This window comes from Carlito syrichta, unplaced genomic scaffold (genome assembly GCF_000164805.1).
Source record: "Carlito syrichta isolate Samal-C Ts95f unplaced genomic scaffold, Tarsius_syrichta-2.0.1 Scaffold302378, whole genome shotgun sequence".
Lineage (NCBI taxonomy): Eukaryota > Metazoa > Chordata > Mammalia > Primates > Tarsiidae > Carlito > Carlito syrichta.
In genome coordinates, this window is record NW_007246474.1 from 205,758 (window position 1) to 231,111 (window position 25,354).

At 37.1% G+C, this 25,354-nt stretch overlaps 1 protein-coding gene across 1 annotated transcript in view; it reads left to right on the plus strand.

Annotated features, from left to right (window-relative positions):
* Positions 1-24,894, plus strand: part of LOC103258804 (protein kinase C-binding protein NELL1-like) — a 215,465-nt gene extending 190,571 nt beyond the window's left edge. Inside the window, exons 3-6 of the mRNA XM_021711567.1 lie at positions 9,976-10,169; positions 19,863-20,039; positions 22,294-22,518; positions 24,406-24,894. Of these exons, the coding sequence (XP_021567242.1) occupies positions 9,976-10,169; positions 19,863-20,039; positions 22,294-22,518; positions 24,406-24,456 (647 nt within the window). The 3' untranslated portion in view covers positions 24,457-24,894. The remainder of the gene's footprint in view (positions 1-9,975; positions 10,170-19,862; positions 20,040-22,293; positions 22,519-24,405) is intronic.
* The last annotated feature ends 460 nt before the right edge of the window (positions 24,895-25,354 follow it).

A 25,354-nucleotide genomic window follows, 5' to 3' on the forward strand; every position in this document is an offset into this window, starting at 1 on the left:
TTGTTTATATTCTAGCAGCCTGGGTGATACCAGCAGTATCAAAGACTAAAGATTAATCTCTGAAAAGATTGAAGCAAAGATTAAAGTAAAATTAAAGATGAACAAAAACAAAGCTGGGCACCAGCTAAAGTGGTAAGAGCAGATTTTGTTCAGTAATAAACGATTGCAATAGGGAGGAAGGTCCAACGTAAACTGAAGTCTATTTCAATTTGTGCAGAAGTGACTGGAAATCTTAGAGGGAGACTGAGAGAGCAGAAAGGGGGAAAGCAGGGGCTTGCTTAATCAGAGGCAGAGAAGTAGAATTTATAGAAAGCTGGAAGGGGAAGTGGGTCCATGTGGACCCATCTGGGTTTGTTAACTGGCACTTACGGAAGTTAGACTCCAACTCTTCCACAGATACTAGGTCACAGGGGCCCTACAAAGTGTTGGCCGAAACAAATAGCCTTGAGCTTTTCCAGGCAGAAACTTAGGGGGTTTGGAGTTGTCATCCTAGGAATATGGCTTTGAGCAGTAAGAAACCATGCTAGCGTTTATCCAAATATTTTGTTGGAGTTTAGTAGATGGGATGAACAAAATCATTTGTCTGAGAGTTTGCTCAGAGGAGTCTAACTAGTGTTTGATCAAGGACAAGATCTATGTCATGGCTTCCTTTGCTTTTTTTTAAAAAACCAACTTAGTTTAGGCCCATATTATTTTACCTCCCTTAGGGTCAGAAAAACACAGAAAGACAAATTTAAAATAAAAATAACTTTTCTCTCCAAAGTCTTGAGTAATGGACTCACGTCTCCTATCCTCTTTTTCCCTTTTCCTTGTCCCCACAAAAGTCTTCTAAATCTTGCCAGAGAACAATCTCCCTCTTTCAAATTGGAGGCATTTGCAGACCTGTTTTGCCAAATCAGTTGATTAAAATTCTATAGGAGAAGACACAAGAAAAGAGGAAAAAAAATGCAAAGACATGAAATACTACAAGACAAATTAATATTTATTTATTAGTGTTTGTCTTCTCAGCAGATACTGGCTTTCTTATCATGGGTGGTCCAAATTATAATCCTTGATCAGTGTCCTTACTCTCCCTCTGGAGCATAATTTTTGGGAGAGCCTTGACTACCGCCTAGCAGTTAGGAACCACAATAAGCAGAGTGGTGAACAGAAATGATAAATAACAGGTGGGAAAGGTCATGGAATCCTTTTCTCTTGTAATCTGACTCTGTTGTTATTTAGATTTAGACCTGATTTTAGAATTGCACTATTGACAATGTATTTTGACCTTTGACTTCCATATAAATGGCAGTATGCCTCTTGAAGTAAATGAAATTACTTTGTAACCTCTTTGTGCCTAAACCCTTTCCTTGGCATAGAAAAGGAAAAAAATAATTTCTTATCTGACAACTTGCTTGAGAGAATGATCTGTCAAAATAGAGTCAGTTTTGGTTTTCACCCTGATGGGCTCCTCTTGCATATTTGCTACTGAGGATTACATTACTAAGGCTTTAAAAAGGACAGAAAAACCATACTTCTCCTTGTGTTGCCACCTCTCTTTGGCAGTTTCTTTAAAATATTTATTAAAGGAGAGGAGAGATCTTTTAATAATTACGGAATGCCCAAAAAAACAATTTTATCCTAAAAAAATCCATTTATTGTCCTGAGGCTAGTTCTTCTCTTTACTTCTATTCTGCTTCCATCTGTCACCACTCATTTTCTAACACAAGACTTACAAGCTTAGTCCTACAGAGGTGAAAAGTAATTGTATACGGTTGGAAATGGACAGGATCTTAGAAAACACTTTATGCAACTCTTACATTTTCCAAAAAAGAAAACTGGGGCCACCAAAGGGCAAGGGTTCTATTTCAACCACAGCTCAACCAAATTCAAATTTAACAGATGTGTATTCATTTTTCATTAGGTGAAAGACACTGTAAAAAGTGCTGTGAGAGAACACAAACATAAATGAGACCAGACTCTTACAAATTTGAGAGTGTTAGGAAGATAGAAAAGATGACATAAAGGCAACATGAAGTAAATATAGCCAACATAAAACTAAAGCAAAGGAAGGGTAATTCTTTTAGGCAAAGATTGAAATTTTGTTAAAGAGATTAAACAACATGATGACTATAACTGTAGAATGTGTGTGGCCAGGTGTTAGTCATTTATTAGACTGCAGCTGCAGTACAACTCACTCTTCTACTTGCAAACAGATACATGAAGACATGTAAGTCAGTTTTTTGTTTCTGTGATAGATCACTGAGTATGATAGACTCTAAATGCATCCAAGTTATTGTGAAGTCCACAATTTTGTCCGTCTTTATGGCTGCATAATATTTCATCATGCATATGTACCACATTTTTTAAATCCGGTCCAATTTTGATGGGCAGGACGAGTGGTTCCATGGTTTTGCTATTGTGAATAGTGCTGCAACACACATGTGTGTACAGGTGTCTTTTTTAATAGAATGATTTGAGTTTCTCTGGGTATATTCACAGAAGAGATTGCTGGTCGTATAAGAGGATGATTTTTAGATCTTTTAAAAAGCGCTGCACTGTTTTCCACAAAGGCTGTATTAGTTTACACTCTCACCAACAGTGTAGAAGTGTTCCCTTTTCCTGAATCCTCTCCATCACCTATTTTTTTGGGGGGGGTTATTGATTATGGCCATCCTAACTAGCATAAGGTGGTATTTCAGTGTCATTTTGATTTGCATTTCTTTGATGATTACTGAAGCTGAGCATTTTTTATGTATCTGTTGACTGCTCATATATCTTCTTTTGAGAAGTGTCTATTCATATACTCTGCCCACTTTTTAATGGGGACATTTGGTTTGTTTTCTTTCTAACTCATAAGCAGACCCTGAACATTTATCATAATACTATAAAAAAGGGGTTTGGCAGTAGCAGAATGCTGCCAGGTGAGGGAAGCGGGGGCATATAATATCAATAAGAGTACCTGATCTCAAACCATGCAAAGCGGGGACCAAAAGGCGGCCTAAACTTTATCTGTACAGTGATCACTTATCTACCTAATCCTTAATTGTACACCACATCTTTTAAATAAAATAAAATAAAATTTATAAAAGACATGTAAGTCTAGAGTCATTGAAATCAATAGTGTAGCCTCTCTGCACAGGAAAATTCTCTTTAAAAGCAAGTATTTCAATATTTATAGATTTTTTTAGTTTATTCTCTCCACTGGTCAGAATTGATTTTAAACAGATTCAATTACAAGTTAAAGAAGTATGATTTGTTCATAGCAGAAAGTAAACCATCTTGATTAATTTAGAAGGAACCATTTTATTAATCTACAGTGAAATACCTAAATTTGTACATCATATAAACAAAATGTAATTAGTGACAAAGCAAGTTCATGGAGTGTCAAAAAACTATGTTTTTTTCCAAAGTATTCGCTTAATAGTAACATCGGATCTATAGGTTTGAGCTCAGAGGGAACTTAGAATGTTAGCATTCCTGGGTTTGGCAGGCTAATGTACTGATCAAAACCATGTGAATTTCTATGAGAATTTAGAACTTAATAGGAAACTCTCAGTGAGCAGATGATCTTGTGGACCACCTTCATCATAAAGATCAGGACTGGTAGTACAGATTTGAGTATAGCCTGAAGAGACGGGGAGTAAAATTCATAAGATGACATGAACTCTATGAGAGAAAAATTATATCAACAGTAGAAACAAGAACAGCAATAATAGCAGTTACTCATTTTTGAGCAATTATTACATGAGGAGCATTTTATTATGTGTTTACCCAAATTATCAAATTTTTCCATGGAGTATATTTTAATCACATTTTTCAAGTGATGGGACCAAGACTGAGAGATATTAGGTAAATCTTCCAGAGTCATACAACTCATAAATGGCAGAGATGGAACTGGGTCACAGTTGACTCACTTGTCCCTGTGTTCCTGAAACTTTCTCAGTTTTAGCACTGACAGTCATCTATTTCAGAAATTCCCTCATTCCCAGGCAAACTAGGCCAACAGGTCACATTAACTGGCACAGTTGCTGGCGTCCAAAGCTTCAGGTTTTAATTGATAAGCTTCTCTGCTTCCAATGAGGAGAAAGAGAAACAAGGACCAGAGGTGGAACCTTAGGAAATATTAATAATTTTATAAAATGGGAGATAGCTGTCAAATCCATATTTGACAAAGAACCTGTCTGGCTTCTTTGCCCATTGTATCTGCAGCCCTTAACAATGTGTCTGGAACAGAGTAGATGCTCAACAATACATGGGGATCTAGTCCATTGATTGATGACCGTTAGTGACTAGATGCCGAGGTAAGAGGATAAGCGGGGCAAGATTATATCCCAGATGTTCGAGGAGGGATCTCTTAGAGAAGAGATAATCAAGAACAGTATTTGTTAAGGACAATCATTGTGCAAACTAGTACTTACAAGAAACCTCAGGATTTGGCCTTTGAAGTGAGGGTTCCATGGAAACTTGCACACATTAAGGGGATACTGAAGATGAGTAAATGGAAGTAGCTGCTAGTTGTATACATGATGAAATAAAATCTAGATCTAAGAAATAGTGAGCCCAAATAAAATGCTTTCTTTCATTCTGTGTTGGAAAGAGAGTCTGCTCAACTAAAGGAAAGGGGGTAACATGACTGACTTTACAGTGAACCACAAGGAAATGCCATAGGAAAGGGTTTCTTCCTGAATCAGGAAAGGATGGAGGCTGGAACAGCAAGTGAAGAGTTAACACTAGAGGGACATTGGAAACTCTTCCTAACAGATACATAGCACCTTCTCAAAGAGATGAAGCGATGGTCACTTTTCTCTTCTTTTAATCTTTTGTCTTTTCAGGCTGAGCATCTTGTGTTTTGTTAAAATGAGATGAGTTCGAGCCCCTTACCATGCTGGAGAAACTCTTCTGACGTGTCCTAAGTGTGTCAACCTCATTCTTAATAGTCTGTGCTCTAAAGGGAACATAATATCCAAGTGTAGTGTAAGCAGCACACAACAGAGCATGACAACGGCCTCTTACTCTGGACTTGAAACTTACCGGGCAGTTTAACATTTCATTAGCCTTTTATTTTGCAAGTTACATCAGACCTCAGATGTTTCTACCTCTTTATTTTACTTATTTTGTTGCTGTGCAGTGTGTACATTTTTCCCTCTGAGTTTTCCTCTGCCACTATAAAAGAAGCAATCTTGCTTTAGTCATTGGAGAGGCATCTGTGCTTTGGCTTGTCTATCATTAATAAACCCCCAAGCTCTGTTCTCATTTCTGAGCCACTAATGTCTGGTAATGATTTCCAAGTCAGAACACACACATAGCTGGATATTCAAACCCCAGGTTAAATTTTGCTTTCTGACACATCACCTGTTTTGAGTTTGAAAGTAAGACTATCTGTGTTGTGAAAGTTATTCAAGAAAGAGGAATACAGAGTAATTGAAAGGTTCACTCCTTTGACCTAACTGCTACCAAACCCTTGAGAATTTAAAAAAAAAAAAGTTTCCTTTGATCTTTGAAATCAACCCGTAGATGTTTCAGCTCCTGAGGCAGATACCATTAGAGTTGTTATACTATTAAAACTTCTGCAGAGCCATTTTTCTTGAATGGTAGGAAAGGTTTGGGGCTAGACTGGAATTGGTTTGACTGCTGTTGATATAAATGTTTTCTGAATTATGTTTTCTTACATGCCCATGTAACCTAAGAACCTCAAATCAAAGAAGAAAGCAAATTGACTAGGCACAACTGGACCTTTTTTTAAAAAAAGCAAAATTGAGTACAATAATAACAGCTTTCAGAAATTGTGAAAATGTCAACTCAAGAAAATTAGTTCTAATGCAAGCTTAGCTGTGGAATTTTATTGAAAAAAAAACTCATTTGAGCATGAAGCATTTAAATAATGAATTTATAAAGAGAAACACAAGGAAATAACAGAGAGCCATTATTTACAATAAGAAAAAAAAGCAAGTACACTCTAATGATTATAGATTTGAGTATGAAATTCTTTGCCTGAGTTTTCTTTCACTGCCTCTTTGTCATTGGGAGGCCTGTTTGATAATTTGGGTGAGTCTCATGGGTGAATATCTTTGTGTTTGCTCAGCAGAGAACAACAGTTGCAGTAGGTAAATAGGGTGCCTCTTCCCTTTGGATGCCTTGGGATATGTATAATAGATTAAGTTGGCTTTGTGTGCAGAGCAAACAGGTCTGTATTACCAAGAATATGAATAATGTCAGTTTCCATAATTGCTAACATCTGGCTTTCCATAAATCTGTTAAATTGCATGGAAGCAGAATTAGATTTCTGTGTCGTAAGTAAAGCAATTACATGCAACTCTGCAGGCAATATGGTCCTATATTCAACAGCGAAATCCTTTCATTCTGGAGAAGTGAAAGCAAATCCTTGTTTTGCTCCCTGTTTTTTTAATGTACACACTAGGTATGTTCATCTTTATGCTCAAGTTTCTTAATTTATGAGAGAAAAACACTGTTGGTATGTTTTCAATGTTGTAAATGCAAAATAGCCAAATATTAAAAAACCATATTATTGTTGGGCATTGTCAATTTAGAAATTTTTTTAAAGGAAACCATATATTACAGATACTTTTGTAGTCACTGGTGGTGGATCTGTTGAAATTACATTTCCAGATGATTCCTAAACTGACTTTTTAATGGGTCTTCCTCTGCCCTTGTTCTCAAGCGTTGGCAAGAAAATCAAACACTTTTTTCCTGGGGAGAAGGGAAGGGCATTGTCATCCTATTTCAGTGTGGCTACTAATTTGCTGTATTTATCCCACTTTAAATTAGACCCAGGGGTTTTCACTAGGTGAGAACTCCACAACAAAATGCGCTCCCTGAAAGGCAGGGTTGTGGTTATGCCTTATGATTATCAAACACTCCAGGACCAAAGTTTGGTGAAGTAGGCCTTATCATAGTTTTAGTCTGTGAATTTCCTGGATTTAGGTAAGTTAGATTGAACAAATTACACATCCACATTGTGTCCTGTTATACTTGGCACTGGGAAGAGAAAGAGAAATAATATTGAGTGTCTGGCGTCATTGAGCTCACAATATATGGAGATAGACATACTGAGAGGTCAACACAAGGACAGAATTGTATATGACACAACAGAGAAAGCAAAAAGTCTGTCTTACCCAAGAAGGGATGCTGACACTTGGTATGGATTTTGAAGATGGAGTAGAAGTGAATATAGCAAAGCAAGGAAGGTGTTTATCTTATCAAACAATTAATTTATACACCACCTCATTCTTGTAGGCTTAAATACGGTAGTGATAGAAAGGGAGCGATTACTCACATAATAAGAAAAGGCATGCTCCAAGACATAGGCATAAGAATATGACCTGTTTGTGGATCTCCCATTGCTTTAAAATAGAAAAATTCAACAAATAAAAATGGGTTATATTTATGGTGTACAACATGGTGGTTTGAAATATGGATACACTGTGGAATGGCCAAATCAAGCTAATTAACTTATGCATTAACTTACACACTTATCTTTTGTGGCGAAAGCTACACTCATAGCAATTTTTAAAAATACGGTATATTGTTATTCACTATAGTTAGCATGTTGGTAAAATAGATCTTTTGAATTTATTCTTTCTGGTCGACTGAAATTTTGTATTCATTGCGTTTTTGCATGAAAAGAGAAAGGATAAAAGATAACAATTGAGGTGTTAGATAAGGGCTTCGGTGATATGCTGGGAGTTTAAATTTTCACAAGACAATAGATTGGGTAGGTATTGTTTATGTAGAAGACAAATGAGAACTAGAGAAGCTGAATAATATATCTAAGTGCACACAGTTATGATGTGTAAAATGACTGGCACATGGTAAGTACTCAATTAAAGGAAGAGCTTTGTTTCAAACATAGGTCACCTGACTCCTATATTTAATATTCCCTTGAATTGGGAAGAATTAGGGAAGTGAAAAAATACTGAAAGAACAAGAGAGCACCATGTGGTCAAATGCACTGAGAATGGCATGGGCATGACAAGTAATAGTGAAAAGATAGAGCGAGGCCTGGTTGTAGTTGGCTTGGAATATAGGCATCATAATTTGGGATCATTTTCTATAGTTGTCAAATGAGAAATCATTGTTCATTAACTACATGTCTTGACTGAGACCTCAATCAGTGGGACAAATACAAGAAATAGATCTTAGAGGAAATTATCTTCTAGGAAAATTATTAGAATTTCTTAATGTCTTCTACCTTATTAGCCACTGAGCTAAAACAAGTGGACGATTTAGACAACCCTGAGCCAAAAGACAGGCCCTAGATCTTAGAACCAAGATTGAAAGAAGTGAGAATAATTCTTGATAGGTACCTCATCTAATCAAAGCCCTACATCCTAATGGCCAGCAACATTTTGCTTACACACACAAAAAAATCAGAACTATGATAGGATATGTCATGGAGGCTGACAAAAGACACACATATATTGGATGCAAAGAACTTTGTGCAGAATAGACTTTTGGTAAAAAATTCATTGGAATCGATGTTTTCATATGATGAGTATTTACAGAGCATGGCAGTAGATTGATCAGGAGTATAGAGGAAGATTCTGGTAGACAACTGACAAATATCTTAAAATACTTAAAGATTATTACAAATAAGAAAGACTTATGTAGTTAATCCTCACTTGTACCCCACATTCCTATAATAAAATAAAATTCAAAAACTAAATACAGCCGAGCTCGGTGGCTCAACCTGTAATCCTGTGCCTTGGGAGGCTGAGGCGAGTGGATTGCCTGAGCCCGCGGGTTCAAGACCCGCTTGGGCAACTTCGTGAGACCTCATCTCCACTGTAAATCAAAAAAATTAGCCGGGTGTGGTAGCGCGCACCTGTAGTTCCAGCTACTCTGAAGGCTAAGGCAGAAGGATCGCTGGAACCCAGCAGGTCGAGGCTGCGGTGGCCAGGAGCAGCCACTACACTCCAGTCTGGGTGACGGAGTGAGACTCCAACTCAAAAAAATAAATGAATAAATATGTCAATAAGAAAGACTTAATAGACTAGTAAATGCTTCTTGAGCGGCCTCAGACAACGAGTATTATCACTTCTACCAATGAGTAGACATTACTAGGTAGCATATTTCCTCCCAATTTAAGGAAGACATCTCTGAAAAAGTTACTCAAATATGGAATCGCTACTTTTGGGGGTAATATATTATCTTTTGAGGAAAAGCTTAAGGCAGGGCTAGGCAGGTGTGTTTTGAGATGTTGTTAAGGTCACTCGAGCTTTAAATGTCAGAATGGCTGGCTGGATTTATGCTTTTCCTCCATCCTTGGTTGTCAATAAAAAACAACACAATATATTTGTGCCTTTCGTTAGCTTCCATGCCATACCCTATTGTAGCTCTGGTTTTTTGTGTGTGGTCAAAATGCTACTGGTCATTAGGAAGATAGGGCTTTGATTAGACTAGGTACCTATCAATAATTATTCCCTCTTCTTTCAACCTTGGTTCCAGAATCTAGAACCTGTTTAATGACTCAGGCTGCCTAAATCACCCACTTATTTTAGCCCAGTGGCTAATATATTCACACCTTTTCTAAAAGACCTGGATCTCTATGGAGTACATCCTGTATCCACACTATTAATGAATTTACAGTGTTTACGGCTTCTGGACAAAATAGTTCTTAAGAATATCCTAAACTGGTTTTTAACTGTTACTGAATATTTTGGTAATTAGAGTCAGGGAGCTGAGGATTTGGGTCTCAGACCAGCCACATATTAGCTGTGTGACTGTGAGCCCATTATTTAATTCTAGAAACCTCAGCCTAGTGTTCAGTTGCATTATGTGTGGAATAGAAATAAGTACAGATCCCTCCACATAAAGATGTGTTACAGAATAAATAAGATAATGTATACTAACAGTTATGTACAATACCTGGCACAAGTTAAATGTTCAATAATGTTAGTTAATGCTATTGCAAATGATTGTTATTTTCTAAGTTCCTTGGCTAGAGTCTAAGCCTCTGTGCTTTCTTTGTTGCAGACATCGATGAATGTGCCTTAAGAACTCACACTTGTTGGAATGATTCTGCCTGCATCAACCTGGTAGGGGGCTTCGACTGCCTCTGTCCCTCTGGGCCCTCTTGCTCTGGCGACTGCCTCCATGAAGGAGGACTGAAGCATAATGGGCAGGTGTGGACCTTGAAAGAAGACAGGTGTTCTGTCTGTTCCTGCAAGGTAAGGCTGATGTGTTGCAGCAGAAATTGAAACTATTCTTTCCCATATTCCCTCACCTTTCTGCCTCCCCAGCACTTTCTCCCTAGCTGTTGACTCACAGGTCTCCTGTAGTTCCTAAAAAAGGGTTTCTCCTGTTCCAATCTGCACGACAGCTAATGATCATGAGAGATGAGTGGCAGGTAAACCTGCTTTGAATTGATTGTGCTTTTGGTGAATAGCAGTGAATACAGGTTGGGAAGAAACTGCTGAGAAGGGGAAGTAGGACAGAGAAGCCAATGATGATCCACCTGTGAGAGCCTGCAGTGACTTTAAGGTTGGTTGGATGAGAGTTTTAATGAGCTCTCATCTCACACTTATACAAACTGGCTGATTATATGTAATACTCTTTGGCTAAAATGGTCACTTTCATGAACTTGCTCACTTTTATGGTGACCTCATCCAGAGAAGCAAGGCTGTAAGCCTTGCTTCTGGTGTTCAGAGACAGGTAGACTTTAATTCGAGCAAGTGGCAATGACAGTACGAAGCCTCCTAGTAATAGAAGTTTTCTTTGTCATTCTTAGTGCTAGGCTATTCCTTACATTAAGTTGTTTGGGAGTGAGTTTAATGCTTACGAAAATAAAATTCTGTCATTGCCTGCTTTTGCTTTATGCTTTGCAAAATGGACCTAATAAAGTGTTTGAGTTCCTTGTGCTTTCATTCTTCCTTTGTTGATCTTGCCTATTTAGTGTCCTTTGTTATTGCTGTACTGCAGTTCTTGCCTTGTATTTCTAGGTCTATTGGGATGGGACTATTTAATCTTAGTTTTTATGGGTACAGGAGCCAAGAAAAATGACTTGCTTATTGGCCTCTTAGAGAGCCAGTTCTCCTGATAAATTCCCAGTGTGCTACCAAGAAACAGAGCTGAAATGAGTCTCAATAAATCATCCAATTCATCCACCTGCCTTCAAGTTTGCCACACCTCAATGGACCTGGGGGCATCTATGTAGAAGAATTAAGTTTTCAAGTGTGTGGATCATTACCCTCTTGTAATTTTCCCTCCTTACACATAAGCCTAGTGCCTCATTCCCAAATTTAGGATTTTTTTTCCATTTATTGAGCACTTTCTATGTTTCAGGCACTCTGTCATTCAAAACAATGGCAATATGTTTCATTCTTGTAGCACTATTTTGAAAGATGAGGCAACGGGATTTCTAAGAGATCAAATAATTTGCCCTGAATTTTAAAGATACAAGTTTCTAAGTTGGGACTTAAACTTTACTTGCTCGCCCCAAAGTTTATAGTCTTCCCATCTTGCCAGACATCCTGTTAACACTCTACACATGATATTTATTGGTATATATAAATCAATTAGGCAATTTATCAATCTGGCTTGACTGAGCTTAGACTCACAGCTCAGCACTGTGTAAATTACTGTGGGGACATTTCTCTCAGGAAGTTTTGAAGCTATTAAATATACTATTTAACCAGGTGGTGCTGTCTCAAAGGGCACAAATTTTTAAGAGAAGAAAAATCTTATTATAGATTAGAATAGTTGAGAAGGGCTTTCGAAGAGTTTGGCATCAGATGTCCCATTCAGCCAGCAAAATGGAAATGAAACCTTTGCCAGTTCTTAAAAAAAAAATGTGTTTGTTAACTTTTAAGAATGATTACAACATAACCACATAACCCCAAATCATTTTTGGGCTTTCTAGGTCCCCAGTCCCTGAAGTAGGCCATAGACTTGAGCTGTGTCTTGACTAGTGAGAGAACAAAATGTCTTTTCTCTTTTTGTTGTATTCAAGCCCAGAGAATTTACTAAGCATTAAAAATTTCCCAGAGCTTCTTTAATTAACTGTGTTAATAATCCAAACAATCTAGATTGATTTATTCTCTTTTGAATCCTATAGCGTCTCCAAAGTCTTATGAGAGTTAGACTGAAATTGCCACAGGAGATGAGCAATTCTTGTAATCTTATTTTGTTAATACAGTATACTTCCACAGCTAATACTCCCCTTTCCCCTTTCTGAATAAAGCACTAGATGGATTTCTTTACATAGGTCTGTTTTATTTGTCTGTTCTCCAATTGTACTTATCACTCATTTATAGCATAGTTTCCCATAAGTTGTGAAGGGAGAAGACAGCCTGGTTTTAGGAGCTGAATTAAGAATCCTAAATCAAATTCTGTAAGTCACCTGGATAAAATGAACTATTTGTGACCCCCCCTTGTTTGTTTCCATTGAAAGCGTTCTATTCCAATTTGAAAAAATATGTCTCCAGTACTTAAGCATTCAAATGGATGATTATAATGGCATCATCTTAGAGACTAAGAAATACACTCAAGGTTGAGATATAAAGTACTGTTTTTCAGTCATACCATTGATGTTTCAAATTTAAATAAAAGCAAATCACATAATTGCAGAATCACACAAGTCTACAAATGGTCAAGGCTTATTGCTGAGAGAAGCAGAGTCAAAGTTGTTTTAAAAGGCCACCCTCCCCCTTGAAAGTCAGTACCACTAGGTTAGCTGATTTATGGCAGTTGAACAAAGACCTTGAAACAAGTCCATAAACGAATGAGTTCAAGGATAAAGCTGGACCAGCACAAATAGATTTGGGCTTTTGTTTAGATTCTATGTACTTCCTTGGCAGTGACAATGTTTTTGTGCACCTTTAGACCACCTGGTTGATTAGGCACAGAAAGATGGCTTAAAACCAATGTTCCTCTAGCATTATTCAGACCACAGAAATCCAGGTGAATAAATGTTATCTCTCTGGGCTTGATTCCTAAGTCTTGGTTGAAGCCCTGCTTCTTTTCATGGATGCCCATCTGTGGCTTTTCCACTCATAAATTTGTCCAGGGCTTTAGGAAGACATTTTTATTTTCTACCTGTGCTACATGGGAAGGTAGAGAGGTCCTAGGTTTATTAGTTTCTAGGAAATGCAGCATATTAGTATGAGTAGTTGTGTTTATGTTGGAGATCATGAAGAGGGAAGTGGGTACACAAACAACCACTTGTTATCATAGAGTCATGAGCAACTTTCTGTGAGAACATAAAAAGGGGAAATAAAGTCTGCATCTGTGGGTTCCACATCTATGGGTTGAAGAAACTCTGGATCAATTTTTAAAAATAAAATAATACACAGTAAAAATGAACACAATGACTATTTAAATATCATTTTCGTTGTATTAGGTATTATAAATATTCTAGAGACATTTAAAGTATACAAGAGGTTATTCATAGATTATTTGCAAATATGACACTATTTTGTATTAAGGACTCGAGCATCTTCATATGTTGCTATCTGTGGGAAATCCTGGAACCAAACCTCCAGGAATACCGAGTGATGACTATACACTTTATTATGGGAAGATACAGAAGGGAATGGAGGCAAGATTTAAAAATAATTGACATTTAAATAAGAGCTTAAAGGATAAGAAACCTAACTGAGCAGAGATATGGTGGAAAATGAATCCCAGACAGAGGGAACTACAAGGGCAAAGATGCAGAATATAAAAATATATGTCATGTTAGAGATATGAAGTAAATAATAAAATTAGAATATTAGGAGCAAGACAGGTATATACTCAATGATAAGCCTGGATACAATGACTGAAGATAGAGCCAGAACACGAATTTAGACTTCATCCTGTGGACAGCAAAGTGTCATGAGATAATTTACTTTTGGGATTGGCATGGCCCCATCAAGTTCTGACTGACAGCATTATGGATGGCTCGAAGCTAACTGAAGGAAATCATTTAGGCTGAGGGAAACGTTCAGAAGAGTAAAGCTGAGAACCTGAAGGAAGAATAGAGAGGTAAGATCACGTAGGAGAAGTTACAGATGTGAAATGATGGGTCCTGATGGTGTATGATGTTAGGGACTGAGCCTCTGTGGCAATGTCTTTCCTGTTCTTGGGGCATAAAAAAAGCTCCAGAATGGAATGTTTGAACTTAGCTACCCCTTTTCCTGGGTCAGCAGGTTTCCGGTGACAATGACAAAAGAAAGAACGAGGGTCTGTAAGTCAGACTTTTATGCTCCTACATTTACTGCATCTATATATAATGGGATATTACACTTATGCCATCAATTACTATGAGTAGTAACTGGAAAATATAGTGAGAGAAAGAGAACAAACTATGAAAGCAATATTTTATTTCTATGCTTTTATACTGTTAAAAAAAAGATGAGTAGTGTTTACCTTGAAGCGAAATAATACTAAAGACTTGGGTATTGCTAGATCTTGAGATTTTTCTAGGGATTACAGAGGTAAGTAGGGAAAAGGATACCATAAATAACCAGCCAACTTCTAAGTTATAAAAAAAAGTCAAGGGCAAATTGCTATGACAATGTGGAAAGAGAAAGTGAAGTGGAGAAGACCTTTGTCATGAGATTGCCAGAAATGATGACCAATTGACCTGGTTTCATATGAAACGTTGCCGAGAAACTGAGGAGAATGGCCATGATAGGGACACCTAAGGGACTCTGATGTCTTTTTCTAGCAAGAAGGGAAAAACCTGATCTGCAAGGAGCTGCTGGGAAACTGCCCCCCCCATCTTAAATGTAGCACTCTCTCACAGGGTGAAGACCAGGGATGAGTCAGTCTGCGCAGGGGACCAGAGTAGAAGTTAGCTTTCTAGATTCCAGCAGTCTACTCATAAAAAGGCTCTGCATCCATCCAGTAGCACCGGCAGTAGGTTGGATTTGGACTGTGGGAGTCAGTTTGCTAACCCCAAGTTTATATTATCATTTGACTTACATAAATAATTTTACTTCATCCACATTCTGGATTTAAAAGTTTTAGAACTCTATGGCAGAAAAAACAAACATTAATGATATTATACAATCTGAAGTAAATGTGTCCTGTGTTTACTATTCAGAATTAAAATTTGTAATTTACAGTTAGAAACCTATAATTTTCCATAGCATAATAATAATTTATTTTTGTTTGATATGAAGATGTATGTCCCTGCTTTTTAAAATTCAGAAGCAATTTGAATACTATAATGCATATTCATTGTTTAAACTTGAACCTTCATTATAAAACTTTATAAAAACAGTTTGTTTCTGATGCATAAGCATGGGAAAGTTCATCTTTGTTATGTAAGTAGGGGTTGTTCAAACTACCCTGCTTGGGATAGAGGTTAAGCTCTGAAAAAATCCCCAAAGATCTATGACAAGAAGAATTAATTACCATCAGTGAACTCCATTCTCTTCCCAAATTTGGTTTCTATTGTGGCTATGTTCTGTGAGCTGAGATTTCTTTAATGGCATTCTCATTGAATTTATAGAACCACCAGTGATATTTTCATTATTAAAAATGATTTTCTTGATGGTTACTCTGTAATTTGAAGCCAAATGAACATGGCCATTATTTTGAAACATGTTAGAAGCTAAGAGAAGCCAATTTGGCATTTTCGCATAATTGATGAGATGTGAAATTGCTATCCATTTGTTCTTATTCATTCTTTTAATCAGCACATGGTAAGAAAACTGACATTCTGATTGGGTCTCATTGCCAGTAACTTCTTCTAAACTAATTTACCCTTTTGTTTAATGCCAGCTAGACATGGCCATGTTGGTTCCCGAGGCTTGGTTCTTGTTACTCAGGAAGAGGGGTATTATGCCATTGGAAGCTGAGATGAACATATGGCTTCATGTTGTAGCTATCATTACTTTTCTTAGTTTTTATTGGTTAAAATAAATCTTCAGAGAGTCATTTGGGGTCATAATTATACAAGCAAAATATACTAGTGACTTAAAATTATAGTATATGACCTGTAAGCCAAAGACCTGTTGTTGGAAGATTCCTAGGATCTGGACAGCTATTTGTCCAGTCTAGCTGGATACTCTGATTCAGTTCACTTGCATAAATTTAGATGTCTTGCTCTCTCTGTATACATATTTACTTGCACACACAAGTGTATATGTGTGTGTAATCTTTCATCTCTTGATATTTTGGGAATGCTATGATTTCTTATCATTTTTGTGGTAACAGAGCCAGTGCACACAAAGCATTTTTCAACCTGTTATTATATATGTAGCTAGCATGTCTCCTTTCTATTCTCCATAAAGGATCTAAACCTTTTAAAGATTTCCACTTTAGCTGATGCAAAACATCTCAGGAGACCCTGTCAGATTATTTAGTATTGTTATGGATAAAGTTGATGAGGACCCTGAGGGCAAGTCCATCAAGTGTGCAGATGTCACTAAACTGTGAAGGAGAATGATCTATGGTGGATGACAGAAACAGCATTTACAAAACATTGTGACAAGCAGGAGAGATGAAATGGATCTAACAAGGTGAAATGTGACAAAGATAAACATCAGGTTATACACTTGCAGCCCCTAAACAACCAACTACACAAGATGGGATAGGGCTTAACAAGGTTTTAGTCTTCATTAAGCTCAATATAAGTCAACTCTATGACACAGCCAAAGAAAGAAAGTAAATACAGTCATGCACCACTTAACGGAAATAATACATTCTAAGAAATGGGTCATTAGGCTTATTGGTCATTTTGTGAACATCACAGAGTGCATTTAAACAAACCTGGATGGTATAGCCCACTACACATCATACCATATGGTATAGCCTGTTGCTTTTAGGTTACAAACCTTATGCAACATGTTCCTGTACTGAATACTGTAGGCAATTATAGCATAATGGTAAGTATTTATGTATTTAAACATATATAAATATAGGAAGGATACAGTAAAAATGCAGTACAAAAGATTTAGAAAGGTATACCTTCATGGATGGAGCTTACTGAAAGTTACTCTGGGAGAGTCAGTGAATGAGTGGTGAGTGAGTGGCATAGGGTATTACTATACCGGGAGGACCCCCACAGAAATCCCTGGAATTTATTTAGAGAAAAATTCTGTATTTATCCTTTCATGTTTAAACTTCATTTGCCTTCAAAGTACTCTCCATTTGATGGGATACATCTATCTTTTTCCACTGTTCAAAACAATTTCAGTACCTTTTAGTGTTTCTCCCATTTTGTTTCATCTCTTCTACAACAACAAAACTTTTTAATCAGGGAAAAAGCAACAAAAAATTGCTCAGGGAGAGATTGGATGAATAAGGAGGGTGGAACATGGGGGTCAGGCCATTTGGGGTCAAACACTAGTGAACACTCAGTGTGGTGTGGGAAGGTACAGTGTCATAATGGAAGAACCAGTCACCTGTTGCCACAACTTGGGAAGTTTCTTCTGCAAATCATGAGACAATCATCTCAAAACTACCAGATAAAAACTTTGACTGTTTGATCTGAAGGAACAAATTCTGCATGTACTATAAGGGGCCTGCCCTCCAAAAGTTAATTCCAGTTTTTTGGGATCCCTCCTTGTACACTACTGTAGACTTTATAAGCACTTAGGCTACACTCATTTGATTTAAAAAATTCCTGTCTTCAATAATAAATTAACCTAAGATTACTGTAATTTTTTTCTTTATAAACCTTTAAAAAAAACTTTTTGATTCTTTTGTAATATCTAGCTTAAAACATACATTGTACAGCTGTACAAAATATCTTCTTCCTTTATATCCTTATTATATAATCTTTTTTCTGTTTTAAAAATGTTTTACTTTCATTTTATTTTTTACTTCTTAAGCTTTTTTTGTTAAAAATTAAGACCTAAGCACTCTCATTAGCCTAGACTTATTAAGGGTTAGGATTATTACTGTCTTTCTGCTCCCCATCCTGTCCCACTGGAAGGGATTCAGGGGAAATAACTTACATGGAGCTGTCATCTCCTATGATAACAATGCCTTCTTCTGGAATACCCCCTGAAGACCTGCCTGAGGCTGTTTTATAATTATCTTTTTTTTATATAAATAGAAAGAATACTTTCTAAAATAATAATTTAAAAGTATAGTATAGTAAATACATGAACCAGTAACATAGTCATTTATTATCATTATCAAGTATTATGTACTGTACATGATTGTATTGGCTAGATTTTTATATAACTACCAGCAATGCTTGTTTATATCAGCATCTCCACAAACATATGAGTACATGATGCATTGTGCTGCATGACAGCTACGTTGTCACTAGACGATAGGAATTTTTCAGTTCCATCGTAATCTTATGGGACCACATTTGTATGTGTGGTCTGTCAGTGACCTAAACATTTCGTGACACATTGCTGTGTTAAAATTAGTCTGCATTAAGGAAAGCACGGCACTTAAAACAAGGTCACCATGGGACTCAATTCAGTCTTTGTTTGAAGACTATTACTGAAAATAATTTTTTAGTAATTATCAGGATTCAAGTTTGAGAATGCATTAAAGTACTTCACATAATGGATGGTACAAGATAACTTATGGTAGATGATGATAGGAAATACCCAAAACTGTTGAAGGAGAGGGCAATCGTGATACTTAAAGTATTAAAAACTATGAGTTGGGGATATTAGAGATGTTTAACCCAGAGGTGAGTTAATAAGAGATGTTATTATTATACCAGAGATCAGCGAATACATAAGAGCCGTCTTCTAAGAACTGCAGAGTTGAAATGTGACAGAAGGTGTTGGGAGTTCAGTGATTACCAAGGGTATGAACTAAGTTCAATGACTAGAGGTAATAAGAAGCCCAATTTTTAACATTAAGACTTGTACAGAGATGCACACTTTCAATGCTCTCCATAGTGGTGAATTCAAGTCTGGAGAACTTCAAACACAGGCTTGATAACTTTTGAATATGGTTGCTGTAGAAAGGATTCAAATACAAGTCAGGAGGTTTGATTATGTGTCCTTTAAGGAACTGTCCAGTCCTGAGATTACTTGGTTCTGTAAACATTTGGCAAAGCAGTTATAACCATAAACGAGGGTGAGAAATCTTATTTTACATTTTTAGCTTCTTCATTTTTTGAAGCAGAAAGTTATTGTGAGCAATAAATGTAAGACATGGTGTAAAATGTTTAGTCTTAAGGCTCACATGTTGTTGACCTGAAATTTTGAATAACTATGAGTCCTCAGGGCAAGTACACCAGGAATTGTCCTGTGACTGCAATTTGGGGAACTGCCTCCAGGTGGAAGGGGGCACCTGCTTATAACCCCTTGTAATAACATGACAGCTGTCTTGTGGAAGAAAAATTGTTCTGAAATTGTAAGAACTGGTGATACTACTTAGAGAACCACTACCTGTGAGATCTTGGAGAAGTCATTTATCTTCTCTGCACTTCATTCTTCTGTATAAAGGGTATAATCAGACTTCTTTCCAGAATCAGGACAGGGATATAACTAAATTTGAGTGTGTTAGGTGTTATCATTATATATTATATATTAGGAGAATATAGTAGCACTATATATTATATATTAGGAGAATATAGTAGCATGATCTTCCACTGAAATGGTTTATTGATCACATATGTATTTTTAGCTGCTTAGTTTAATTAAAATGCTTACTTAAAATACGATTTTTAAGAAAACATTTAGAAAAAAATGTTAAGAACATATTGACTTCTTTATGATACTTAGAAATGTTTCCATTGAGCTGTACTACAGGAAAGAAAGTGTAGTGTACGTTTGTGTGGGCATTCAAGCATGCTTCTGTCTTGAACACAATGGGAGGTGATGAGAAGATAACCAACATTCCAGAACATCTTTTCTTTGTGCTTTGAAAATATTTACAAGGTTTTGTTTTCATAGTGTGGCTATCCATCATTTTCCTAATAATGAAACCTCTTTAACCTCATTTCTAAACAGGACGGGAAGATATTCTGCCGACGGACAGCTTGTGATTGCCAGAATCCAAGTGTTGATCTTTTCTGTTGCCCAGAGTGTGACACCAGGGTCACAAGTCAATGTTTAGATCAAAATGGACACAAGCTCTATCGAAGTGGAGACAATTGGACCCATAGCTGCCAGCAGTGTCGATGTCTGGTATGTCGACTTCCTTTGGAGAGTGTTGTCCCTTTACTCTGGAAGGGTTTACACCTCAGTTGCCTATAGGATCTGTTTCTCAGCTGTTTCTAATAAATAGTACAGCAGGGAGCTGGGGGATATGGCTAACTAAGGGGCATGTCCTCTGCTTGAAGATATTCAGGCTGTTTAAAACACTGTGCAAAACAAAAATAATATATTTATAGGACAGTTTTGGCTACAGCATTGACAGTTTACAGCTGCTACCTTTTTAAAAATATAGATTGAGAAAAATCCCTGCAAGATAGGAAGATTTCACAGGCTTGGCTAACATTTTTATTCCTTATCGAGTCAAATCATTTTTTTTTTCCAGACATAACTCTTAAAGATTTAAATGTGAGAAGTAACAAAATATAGTAGTCATGTCAGAGATTTAATCATAGAGACTCAGAATCCAATTTTGGTGCTCCCATAGGCTAGTTCTATGTGACTACCTTGGGCAAGTCCTAGCATTTCACTCATTATTCTTTCTCTAAAATGTACACAAGTAACTCCAGACTGGGCGACAGAGTGATACTCCGACTCAAAAAAAAAAAAAAATGTACACAAGTGTATAAATGCCTTCTTCATAGGGATGTTATGAAGATTACAGAATATATGTGAAGGACAAATATAGTAATTAGCATATAAAAGGTGCTGAGTACATAGTAGCTACTATTGTTATATCCTACCTTGAAAAATCTTTTTCAGATACTAACTAAATGTTCATACAGAAAAATGAAGGTTGTTATAGATACTAATATAGGAATATTACTTATATAATCAGATTTGAGAAAGCCCAATGAAAAGGTTTAATTTCTGGACCTGGTTCTTTTGGCTTCAAATTATATCACAAACAAAGATATTTATGAATAGGAATCTTTTTAGGACATATTGTCATCGCAAATGTGATGTTCCATCTGTAAGGTCACAACTATAACGCATTCTACCTGAGTTGACTTGTAATGAAAACTATTATTTGGGTGCCCGTAGTTTAACATCTGCTGAAATGAATGATTAAGTCCATGATTACTATATGAAAACAAGCATTCGGAAAAATGTACTTTGAATTTCCACCAGATTTTCTAAAATCTTCAGGTAAATATGCAGATAATGTTAATAGGATACACCTTTCTTGATAATTTCTTCTACTAAAAGGTGAAACTTCAGCAGCAAGCATGTCCAACACAACTATAGAATTAGTCTCCATATTGGTTTGGAAAAAAGCATTTCTGTTTTACAAGGCCGATCATCAAACAGAAGAATGGATATTAATTTTGTACATAAAATTTTCATAGCTAGAATTTCAAAATTATATCCTCTTCCATTCACAGCCCCGAAGGGGAAAACTTCACAGGGAAACTGAAACTGTTGAGCCCATAGCTTAAGAATTACTTGAGAATAATGTGTGTTATACTTAATGAATATTTATCAAGAGTTTGCATGTGCTGGGCTCTAGATGATGTGAGAGTGAGGAAGATAGGCGTGGTCTTTACCTGCACAAAGCCCATAATCTTGTGAGGATGACTGAACAATTTAGCAAGAGTTGCTGCACATTATAATGAGTGTCATGACAGCAGAAGACGCTGCATAGGGAAACAGCTTTATCCTGGGTGGCTCAGCGGAGCCATGGTTGCCAGATGCTGAGACACACGGAGGTTCTATTTGAACAGTAATATAGAAAGTTTACTCATCACACATTACATTCAAAACCACTCTGCATTGATTATCCTAATATTGCCCAGCCTCCACTTTAAATTCAGTTGAAATATGATAGTACTTTGGGCTTTGTTTTTGACCTTATGAAAAATTAATTTCTTTTTATATACTAGCCTTTTATTTATTTGTTTTACATTGACCAAAATTGTGCTAAGCACCATAGAGACAAAGAGAAACACGTCCGAATTCTGAAAGCTCAAAACTTAATGTGGAATTGGGCTGAGAATTATGATACGATATTAAGTATCATGATAAGAATACGTGTAGGCTACGCTTGGCCCATGAGGAAGCTGACCTGGCTCTTTCTCTGGAATGCCCTGTAGGTGGTCAGCGAAAGCATCTTGAAGGAGGTAACATCTGTAACAGGTCTTCAAGGAGGAGGTATATTGTGCTCCTGACAGTGTTAACTGGAAACATGCAATAATGACAGTTGCTGTTTTCTTTCACCTTCTTGAACTTTGGGAACAAAATTGTGCATAGGAACAATGATGAGGCATTTTTGGCTTTCTCTCCACAGGAAGGAGAAGTGGATTGCTGGCCACTCACTTGCCCCAACTTGAGCTGTGAGTACACAGCTGTTTTAGAAGGGGAGTGTTGTCCTCGCTGTGTCACTGACCCCTGCCTGGCTGATAACGTCGCCTATGACATCAGAAAAACTTGCCTGGACAGCTATGGCATTTCAAGGCTTAGCGGCTCTGTGTGGACAATGGCTGGCTCTCCCTGCACAACCTGTAAATGCAAGGTAATTGCATAACCTGAGGGAATTGTGGCCTTGAAGAATTGCCAGAGAAAACTCACAGGAGGTCCATGCACAGGTTCCATGGGGTATGGTGGAAACACAGGCAGGTGTTTACTTCTCATAGGAGGTTCATATGTCTGAATAGATGATTGCCGCATCTAGTGTAAAGGCAAATTCCAAATGAACCTGAAATTAAAAAAAAAAAAAAACTCTCTTGCTTTTAAGCTACAAAATTTTAACAACTGACTCTAGGTCCAATTATGATGGATTTAAGCTATTTTGTTCTGCATATTTAAAATAAAAGGGAAGAGCCAGGCTCAGTGGCTCAGCCTGTAATCCTGCGCCTTTGGGAGGCTGAGGTGAGTGGATTGCCTGAGCCCGCGGGATTGAGACCCGCCTGGGCAGGCGAGATCTCATCTCTACAATAAATCAAAAAATCAGCCGGGTGTGTAGCGCATGCCTATAATTCTGCCTACTTGGAAGGCTGAGGCAGAAGGATCGCCGGAGCCCAGCAGGTCGAGGCTGCGGTGGCCAGGAGCGGCCACTGCACTCCAGTCTGGGCGACAGAGTGAGACTCCAACTCCAAAAAAATACAAATAAAAATAAATAATAAAATAAAATAAAAGGGAAGAAAGAGACAATGGGAAACGAAAAGGGAAGGGAGGAAGGGGGTAAGGAAGGAGGGAAGAAAGGAGGCAAGGAAGGAAGGAAGGAAGAAAGGAAGGAGCTACCTCCTTTCATCCTCGAAAATTTTCTAAATTCTTTTATGAAACTGTCAATCTTAGGAAAAAAGTGCTCTCTAAAGTTGTTTGCTTTGTTTTATTATCAGAGTGCTTAAGGAAGGGACCTGCTTTTACTACAGCATTTGATTAATTGTGATTATTTCCATGTCTTTTTTGGAGGAGTTTTCATGAAACATCTTCATACGTCTTTAAGATTAAAAACCTGAACCATCCCTTCCTTCAAAGCTCATGAAGAGCTGTAACTGTAGCTGATTTGGAACAATGGTTAGTCAGTATCAAAATCTCCGCCAAAACATCTGTCTAAGATTCCCGTGATTAAGCACTTTTAAAATACAAGTCTGCTTGGGCCCATCAAACCCTGGTTCAGCTTTAGGCATCAGTGGAAGGCTCCTACCTTGCTTCTTTTATGCTGTTATAAATGTGGATTTCTTCTCTTTCCTATAAAGTATCATTTTAGATGAAGCCTTGATAGAAAAAGGATAATATCAGGCTTCACACCTCAAAAGAACCATGGTCCTATCTGTACCTTCAGCCCCAGAAAACTAAACGATCAGGTGACATAAAGACTTCTGTTATTTAATATTATTTCCTTGATATCAGTTTTGAGATTCATCAAGGGGAATTATAAAAATATATTTACATTCATATATTAAATTGATTTTTAGTGAACTTCTAACAATTTATACATGTAAATATTCATTGCCACTTCTGAGTTTCTGGAAGTCATCTTGGATTTGCCCACAGATTCTTGGGGTACTTTTGATCAGCTTTTCAAATGGCAAATTGTCATCTTTCAGGGATTTACTTTTGCAGGGTATCTTATTTGGAATAAGTCCAGCTAAAAAAGTGTGTGAAAACTTGTAAATCCCAGAGAGGTGTTTCAACTGTGACTTGAGTATAAGCGGGGCAAGATACAGCAATGACTGCAGAACCCTAGAAAGAGAGACTGTGGAGTCTATCAGTCCTTCCTTTCCTTCTACTCTTTCTCTAGCATTTTTCCAACATCCTCCTAGTCGTGTTTCTTTAGCATCCTTAAAGTTTGTCTCAAAATGCAGAAGGTCATTTTGAATACTATAACAATTGCAGAGTGCTATTTGATTCATAGGCTGTGTTTCCGCTGGCTAACATTTGTGTCTTTGTTTTACAGAATGGGAGAGTCTGCTGTTCTGTGGATCTGGAGTGTCTTCAAAATAACTGAAGTGTTTAAAAATGGACTCATCGCAGGAGAAAAATGGACACCATGACCACCCAACGTGATGAAGGATAGGAATTGGTGTTTTTCTTTTTTACCACAGACAGTTACCAAAGTCTCCATCTGAGGAAGTTTTTTGGGAATTGCCTTTGGGGCCTACCACTTTGCTCATTCTTGCTAACCTAGTCTAGGTGACCTACAGTGCAGTGCATTTAAGTCTATGGTTGTTAACAGAATTTTCCCGTGTTGTAAATCACATGTTTTCCTTATCAGGTCATTTGCAAATACATGTAAATGATCACCTGGCAAATGTTGATGTATTTTTTGTTTTATTTTGTGTACTAACATAATTGAGACGCGGCTCCTTTTATTTATTTTTTCTTGATTTTTGGATCAAATTCTAAAAATAAAGTTGCCTGTTGTGATTTTGTCCCATCTACTGCATACCTAGTATTGAGGCCTCTGTATAATGTTTGATGAAAATATGCACACAAAGTCCAATTACATTATGCTTATCTCAAATTGTTGAACATTCTTAGATGTCCACCCATACTGCTTAATCATGCAGAAGACAATTGTGATAAAGAAGGGGAAAACTACAAACATAAATAATTTTTTAAAAAATGACTCCCCTCCTTCTTGCAAGACAAAAAGTAAAAGAAACAAAATAATTTTTTAATTTTAAAAATTTTATTATTTATTTAAAAGATGTGGGGTATAATTCAGGGTTAGATATATAAACATTGATAATGCAGGTACCCTTGTTGATGAGATATGCCCTTTCCTCCCCCAGCAGTTACCCTCAACTGCCAATCCCACCACCCCCTCCCCTGACAGTTTTCCACTACTGCCAATCACTAACTTATACCATTATAATTGTTCAAGGTCAGCTTATGAGTGAGAA